The 8,673-nt window shown below is 43.0% G+C and overlaps 1 protein-coding gene across 1 annotated transcript; it reads left to right on the forward strand.

Moving 5' to 3' along the window:
• The first annotated feature begins 694 nt into the window (after positions 1-694).
• Positions 695-6,047, forward strand: LOC131199643 (uncharacterized). The gene is made up of 2 exons (XM_058185626.1): positions 695-5,481; positions 5,995-6,047. The coding sequence occupies exon 1, from the start codon at positions 2,161-2,163 to the stop codon at positions 3,481-3,483; it is 1,323 nt and encodes a 440-aa protein (XP_058041609.1). The 5' UTR covers positions 695-2,160; the 3' UTR covers positions 3,484-5,481; positions 5,995-6,047.
• The last annotated feature ends 2,626 nt before the right edge of the window (positions 6,048-8,673 follow it).

Genomic DNA, 8,673 nt, shown 5'->3' on the forward strand with positions numbered 1-8,673 from the left:
CAGTGATACGAAATCCAGCATAGTTATCTCGTTTGCTGTGTATACTGTCATTTTGTGTAAATAATAATAATAATAATAATAATAATAATGTAAGATCAAGGCCTAGTCTAAGAAATATAGATTTATATTTCTGGGATGAGCCCAGCAAGATTTGAAAGATTATTTCTTTTCCATCTAAACGGAAGGGAAATAATACAACCCACTGCTTAGCAAACAATCCCGGCTTTGCAAGTTACTAGATTCTAAATTGTCTTGGGAGACAAGTTAGAAGAAGTTCGAATGCAACACAACTGCTGGATTGGTTGCCCAGGCTAAGTGACTGGAAAATGGAACCCCAAAGGAGAATAGAATTAGAATGTATTGGAATGAAGAATAGAATAGAATAGAATAGAATAGAATAGAATAGAATAGAATAGAATAGAATAGAATAGAATAGAATAACAGAGTTGGAAGGGACCTTGGAGATCTTCTAGTCCAACCCCCTGCTTAGGTTGGAAACCCTACACCACTTCAGACAAATGGTTGTCCAATATCTTCTTAAAAACTTCCAGTGTTGGAGCATTCACAACTTCTGGGGGCAAGTTGTTCCACTGATTAATTGTTGTAAATTGTCAGGAAATTTCTTCTTAGTTCTAAGTTGCTTCTCTCATTGATTACCATTTCCATCCATTGCTCCTTCGTTCTGCCTTCAGATGCTTTGGAGAATAGCTTGACTCCCTCTTCTTTCTTGCAACCCCTGAGATATCAGAACACTTTTATCATGTCACCTCCTCAACCTTCTTTTCATCAAACTAGACAAACCCAATTCCAGCAACCGTTCTTTATTTGTTTTAGCCTCCAGTCCCCTAAACGTACTTGTTGCTCTTCTCTGCACTCTTTCTAGAGTCTCAGCATCTTTTTTACACTGTGGTGACCAAAATTTGGTGCTGCCATGCATAGTTTCTGGACTTTGTTGAAACATCTATGACAGGGGTGAAATCCAGCAGGTTCTGACAGGTTCTGGAGAACCACAAGCGGAAATTTTGAGCAGTTCAGAAAACTGGTAGCAGAAATTTTGAGTAGTTCAGAGAACTGGCAAATGCCACCTCTAGCTGGTCCCAGAGTAGAGTGGGAATGGAGATTTTGCAATATCCTTCCCCAGCAGTGGGGAGAGAATAGGGATTTTGCAGTATCTTTCCCCTGCCACACCCACCAAGCCACACCACGCCCACCAAGCCACGCCCACAGAACCGGTAGTAAAAAAAATTGGATTTCACCACTGGTCTATGACCTCCTGGAAGTTCTGGATGATTTTGGAGCCGCTTCTTTGAAGGATTGTTGCTTCACAACTCACGTGAAGTTCTGTGGAGTAGACAGAAGAACGCAGGAGGACTTTTTCAGCGTTGGCCCAGATGCCATGGAAGTGTAGTTAGCTCTCATATTAGTTAGCTTTCTGCAAGCTTTAAACACCTGTTATTTCCAAGTAGATTTCAAGGACCTGGCAACCTAGTCATTTTTCAGATATAGCTGTGAATCTGATTCAGGTTTTGTGCTACGTGGGTTGCATTCTTCTGACCTTAATTGTGAGCTATTCTGAGAGGGCTTTTGGCTGTAAGAAGCCAAAAGTTATGCATCTTCAGTTGAATACCTGCAAAATGCATAAATCTTTAGTTGTATGCTATGACTGGGTTGCCAGGTACTTAAAATCAACTTGGAACTAAAGGATGTTCAAAGGGCTTTGCAGAAAGCTAGCTTCTATTCTACTTACTTCAAGGGACTGAACATTTCATCTCTGTGATCATTGGGGAAAAAAAGGAATTTAGGATTTTAAAAGGTCTTGATTACCTTTCCAGATATACAGATGCTTAAGAAAAAGCATCTCTTGGAGAAAATAGCTTTCCTGATCATGAACGAATATGTCTAGTTTAATGAAAAGAAGGACTAGGGGTACACCAGAGGTGGGTTTTAGCAGGTTCTGACCAGTTCTGGAGAACCGGTAGCGGAAATTTTGAGTAGTTCGGAGAACCAGTAGTAAAAATTCTCACTGGCCCCACCCCCATCTATTTTCTGCCTCCCAAGTCCCAGCTGATCGGGAGGAAATGGGGATTTTGCAGTATCTTTCCCCTGGTGTGGGATGCGAATGGAGATTTTACAGTATCTTTCCCCTGGAGTGGGGAGGGAATGGAGATTTTACAGTATCCTTCCCCTGGAGTGGGTGGGAATGGAGATTTTACAGTATCCTTTCCCTGGAGTGGGGAGGGAATGGAGATTTTACAGTATCCTTTCCCTGGAGTGGGGAGGGAATGGAGATTTTATAGTATCTTTCCCCTGAAGTGGGGAGGGAATGGAGATTTTACAGTAGCCTTCCCCTGGAGTGGGATGCGAATGGAGATTTTACAGTATCTTTTCCCTGGAGTGGGGAGGGAATGGAGATTTTACAGTATCTTTCCCCTGGTGTGGGATGCGAATGGAGATTTTACAGTATCTTTCCCCTGGAGTGGGGAGGGAATGGAGATTTTACAGTATCCTTCCCCTGGAGTGGGTGGGAATGGAGATTTTACAGTATCCTTTCCCTGGAGTGGGGAGGGAATGGAGATTTTACAGTATCCTTTCCCTGGAGTGGGGAGGGAATGGAGATTTTATAGTATCTTTCCCCTGAAGTGGGGAGGGAATGGAGATTTTACAGTAGCCTTCCCCTGGAGTGGGATGCGAATGGAGATTTTACAGTATCTTTTCCCTGGAGTGGGGAGGGAATGGAGATTTTACAGTATCTTTCCCCTGGAGTGGGGAGGGAATGGAGATTTTACAGTATCCTTCCCCTGGAGTGGGATGCGAATGGAGATTTTACAGTATCCTTCCCCTGGAGTGGGTGGGAATGGAGATTTTACAGTATCCTTTCCCTGGAGTGGGGAGGGAATGGAGATTTTACAGTATCCTTTCCCTGGAGTGGGGAGGGAATGGAGATTTTACAGTATCCTTCCCCTGGAGTGGGTGGGAATGGAGATTTTACAGTATCCTTTCCCTGGAGTGGGGAGGGAATGGAGATTTTACAGTATCTTTCCTCTGGAGTGGGGAGGGAATGGAGATTTTACAGTATCCTTCCCCTGGTGTGGGATGCGAATGGAGATTTTACAGTATCTTTCCCCTGGAGTGGGGAGGGAATGGAGATTTTACAGTATCCTTCCCCTGGAGTGGGTGGGAATGGAGATTTTACAGTATCCTTTCCCTGGAGTGGGGAGGGAATGGAGATTTTACAGTATCTTTCCCCTGGAGTGGAGAGGGAATGGAGATTTTACAGTATCCTTTCCCTGGAGTGGGGAGGGAATGGAGATTTTACAGTATCCTTTCCCTGGAGTGGGGAGGGAATGGAGATTTTACAGTATCTTTCCCCTGGAGTGGGATGGGAATGGAGATTTTACATTACCCTTCCCCTGCCACACCCACCAAGCCACGCCCACAGAACCGGTAGTAAAAAAACTTGAAACCCACTACTGGGATACATGAGAGCAGTGTGCCACTATCTAAGGGGCTGCCACAAAGAGGAGGAGGTCAATGTATTCTCCAAAGCACCTGGAGACAGAAGCAGCAGCATTGGATGGAAGCTAATCAAGGAGAGAAGCAACCTAGAACTAAGGAGAAATTTTCTGACAGCAAGAACAATTAATCAGTGGAACAGCTTGCCTCTAGAATTTGTGGATGCTCCATCACTGGAGATTTTAAAGAAAAGATTGGAGAACCATTTGCCTGAAATGGTATTGGAGTTTCCTGCTTGAACAGGGAATTGGATTAGAAGGCCTCCAAGGTCCCTTTTAACTCTGTTATGCTGTTAATAACACCAGGAGCCCCTATTATGGGCTTGCAATTCCTGCTTGCACAATTTCTAATGGGGTGTTTTTGTTGATAGGGATGTAAAAATTAAGCAGCTCACAATCAAACATGAGATTGCTTTAATACCCGGAGAACAAAAACAATCTGTAGAAGGTAAATATTTCCTCTCCAATGACCAGGACTGAAGTGAATCACGAACCTTAAACGTCTCTTAGAAGTAATCCACAACACCTATCATTTATTACGTGCTGCTGTACTTCGTCAAGCTGGCAAAACTGTTTGTAAATGAAAACAGCTGCATGTTTATCCAAAACTATTTTGATCTAATTTTAGGCAGGGTGGTGACATCATGGTCAAAAAGAAGCCAAGCTGATAACCCAACTCACCACTTCGTTGCTTGTTTATTGATTGAATTATGGGTTTTTTTAGGTCTTGCCTACTAACTAGAGCAGCGGTTCTCAAACTGTGGGTCGGGACCCCGTTGGGGGTCGAATGACGATTTGCCAGGGGTCGCCTAAGACTATCGGAAATATGGGAAGTATACTTGCGAGTTGAAGAATCGCGCTCCAGGGGTTGACTCCACAAGCCAGCTGCAGGCTCTTCAAATCGCTAGCCGAATTCGGCTTCAGGCGCAATGAATTAAAAAAGAGAGAAAATCTTTGCTCTGATGTCTCCCTCTCAAGCCAGCTGCAATCACTCCCAATCGCTTTATAAGGTAGGTAAAATGAGGACCCAGACTGTTGGGGGCAATAAGTTGACTTTGTATATAATATACAAATGGATAAAGACTATTGCCTAACATAGTGTGTAAGCCGCCCTGAGTCTTCAGAGAAGGGCGGGATATAAATGCAAATAAAATAAAATAAATGCAAATGATATAAATGATATGCAAATGATATAAATGCAAATAAAAAAAATAAAACAAACCGCTAGCCTAATCTGGCTTCAGGCGCGATAAACTTAATAGGGGAGGAGTCTCCGCTTTAATGCCTCCGTCCTCAAGGCAATCGCAAGCAGTTCAGATCGCTAGCCAATACGGCTTCAGGCGTGATAAATTAAAAAAAAACAATTTGCCACTTTTTTTCCCCTTCTGCGGCTGCTGAGGTGTGCTGAGGTGCACTGAGATCGCTGAGATCACCGCGATTACGGTTGGGGTCGCCACATCGTGGGAAATTGTATTAAAGGGGGTCACAGTACTATAAAGATTGAGAACCACTGAACTAGAGTTTTGAGAAGGCTTGGTGGGCAGCTTCAGTACAACAAAGTAGGCAAGAATTATTAGGATGTATATGATTTCCCCAGATGTTTTAACTGCTATCCTGCTTCTGAGTCCCTGTGTCATCTATAGATGTAAGGTGGGAATCATGTTAACCTTAAGATATTTGAAGACTAATCTGTAAATCTCTGCATTCGATCGATGCCGAGCCAATCCATTGCGTGTGATGTGACGTATTTGTATTTGACATGACGATTCATCAAGGCTCGGCACAATCCGGAGAGATACGATTATGAGACACATGCGCTCCGCACAGGAGAATTGTTTTGAGAGAGTGCACCACGCACAAGAGCGCGCCACGCGCAAGTGGCTTTGTTTACTTCTTACCGAAACACGACACGGCACACACGCACGCATTAGACTCCCTTCTTTCTCAGTAAATATTCAATCATACACAGGTGAGCACAATAATTCACATTTTATTAATTCATTATCTATTTAATAATTTCCAAATATGTATAATTTTATTTACAGGTTTATTTATTCATTGGAAAAGTACTTATTTAAATAATAATTAATAGGCATGTAAGCATAATTACAATAGAAAATGTTATTGTTGCAAATGTTTTTTATTATGCATTTATCGTATGATAGTGTATTCTGTATTATTGTTGCAATGAATAAAATGTTTCTTTTATTTACGATATTTAACATAACATAACATCAGAGTTGGAAGGGACCTTGGAGGCCTTCTAGTCCAACCCCCTGCCCAGGCAGGAAACCCTACACCATCTCAGTCAGATGGTTATCCAACATTTTCTTAAAAATTTCCAGTGTTGGAGCATTCACAACTTCTGAAGGCAAGTTGTTCCACTTATTAATTGTTCTAACTGTCAGGAAATTTCTCCTTAGTTCTAAGTTGCTTCTTTCCTTGATCAGTTTCCACCCATTGCTTCTTGTTCTACCCTCAGGTGCTCTGGAGAACAGCCCGACTCCCACTTCTCTGTGGCAGCCCCTGAGATATTGGAACACTGCTATCATGTCTCCCTAGTCCTTCTTTTGTTAAACTAGACATACCCAGTTCCTGCAACCGTTCTTCATATGTTTTATCCTCCAGTCCCCTAATCATCTTTGTTGCTCTTCTCTGCACTCTTTCTAGAGTCTCAACATCTTTTTTACATCGTGGCGACCAAAACTGGATGCAATATTCCAAGTGTGGCCTTACCAAGGCATTATAAAGTGGTACTAGCACTTCACGTGATCTTGATTCTATCCCTCTGTTTATGCAGCCCAGAATTGTGTTGGCTTTTTTAACAGCTGCTGCACACTGCTGGCTCATATCTAGATGGTTATCCACTAGGACTCCAAGATCCCTCTCACAGGTACTACTATTGAGCAAGGTACCACATATACGGTACTGGTGCATTTTGTTTTTTTGGCCTAAATGTAGAACCTTACTTTTTTCACTTTTTTTTCATTTTTTTTCTTCAATTTATTTGTGTCCTCCTTCTCGTTGTAAAAAAGTTGGTCACCTTATCATTAAGGCCTGAGCCAATCCATTCTACATAACAAACATAATACTAGCAACAGAACTCATCACATGGCACCAGGGAAGATTATATCAGCTAGCAAGGCTCAACCAACCCTGAGAGACAGACAACCTACAAAGTTAGCTAAGACCCCCGCCCCCTGGAAGTCTAACCACCAATCAGAGTGCATTTCTTACACAAGGGGTTCCGGTTCCGGTGAGCACGAGAGCAGCTGATAAAGAGGGAAGCTCCTCTGAGACCTATTGTCAAATGACATCTTTTGCTTAAATATCCCTCGCTACCAGGATAAACAGGTATCCCCAATTAAACGAGGTCCTGAGGATCCCTACGATATATTTCAAGAGTGATAATTTTAGCTTACCGCTCCTCCAAAACCACCGGCAACTACCACTCAACTGCCGTTACCACTTCCATCTTGTAACGGCTGCTCTCAGAAATCTAACCTAAATCTGAGTGATCAAATAACCGCTTAAATAATTGACCGAGTGGATTCAGGAGACCTGATCTGTGCGGCTGCCACTGCCGCCGCCCCCCTCACCGCTACCAGGACTCAGACGACCTTAGTGGATTCAGTAGATCCTGATTTGAGCGTCTGCCGCCCCATCCCTCACTGCTGCCGGGATACGGACGACCGTTGGTCAACCGCCGGCCCCGCTGTTTCACCTCTGGTGGCCCGGTGAACTCAGAAGATCCGGTTTTGAGGGCCTGCTGCTGCAGCCGCCCCCTCCGCTGCCGGTGGGCACTCGACCGCCAAACAGCTGATTCAAACAACCGCCGCCGCCCACCGCTGACCCACGCCGCATCCGCATTCTGACAGCCGTCGGACCACCGCCTGGCCCCGCTGATTCTTCTCTGGTGGCCCGGTGAACTCAGAAGATCTGGATTTGAGGGCTGCTGCTGCAGTCGCCCCTCCGCTGCCGGTGGGCACACGACCGCCAAACAGCTGATTCAAACAGCCGCTGCCGCCGCCGCCGCTGACCCACGCCGCATCCGCATTCTGACAGCCGTCAGACCACCCCTGGCCCCACTGATTCTTCTCTGGTGGCCCAGTGGACTCAGGAGATCCGGATTAGTGAGGCTGCTGCTGCCGCCGCCTCAGCTGCCGTGTACACACGACCGGCAAACAGCTATTCAAGCAGCGATTCTAACAGCCGCCACCGCCCACTCTACTTCCTCCTCCATACCCAAAGGTCTTTTAAATCTCCCACCAATCTCCACCATAAACATAGTGGATCACAGCATCCACAATTGCTATCCTGCTTACTCCATTTTCACATCACTTCCTTCTCTGCACCTCCAGTATCCCTACTCCAAATTTATTCCAGTGTAAGTGAAAGAGAGTGAAATAGTAATTGAGAAAGATTGTTTTAGAAAAGATACTTCCTCAATTATCGAATAATTATAAAAATTATTCAATAATTAAAATAATTATAAAAATTATTCAATAATTAAAATAGAAATAATAAGAAAGATACTTCTTCATTACTTATCACATAATTTATTTAAAATAATAATATTAAATATATCTATCTATCTATCACTATGCCAGCCAAAAAATCCAACTCTGATAAAAACTTAGAAGCAAGAATAATAGCTACAATTGAACTAAACTTGGAAAAAAGAATACTTGCTATTGAACAAAACCTAGAAAAAAGAATACTAGCCATTGAACAAAACTTAGAAAAAAAAATCCTATCAGTTATAGAACAAAGCTTCACCAATCTGATAAAACAAATTACAACACAAAAAAATGATTTCTCGACTGATCTAAATCTCTTCCCAACTCATCTACCTTTACATAATACTGATCCTTCAACCCTACCTAAACAACAATTTACTACTGACCAACTAATTAGAGATGCCTTAGAGAGGCCAAAAAATAAATAATGCAATATTATTTGGTCTAGATAACACAAATGAATCCGATATCACCAAAATTCAAAACTTAATTGGAAATTATAATTCATCATCCATCTCCCCAAATGAAATTATTTCAGTCTCCAGAGATGGTCCTGAATATAAAAACAGTGACGGATCAATAGCACCAAGATTCTGCAGAGTCATCTGCATAAACGAGAACAGCAAACGAAAGGTCATATA

Source organism: Ahaetulla prasina, chromosome 5, assembly GCF_028640845.1.
Source record: "Ahaetulla prasina isolate Xishuangbanna chromosome 5, ASM2864084v1, whole genome shotgun sequence".
Lineage (NCBI taxonomy): Eukaryota > Metazoa > Chordata > Lepidosauria > Squamata > Colubridae > Ahaetulla > Ahaetulla prasina.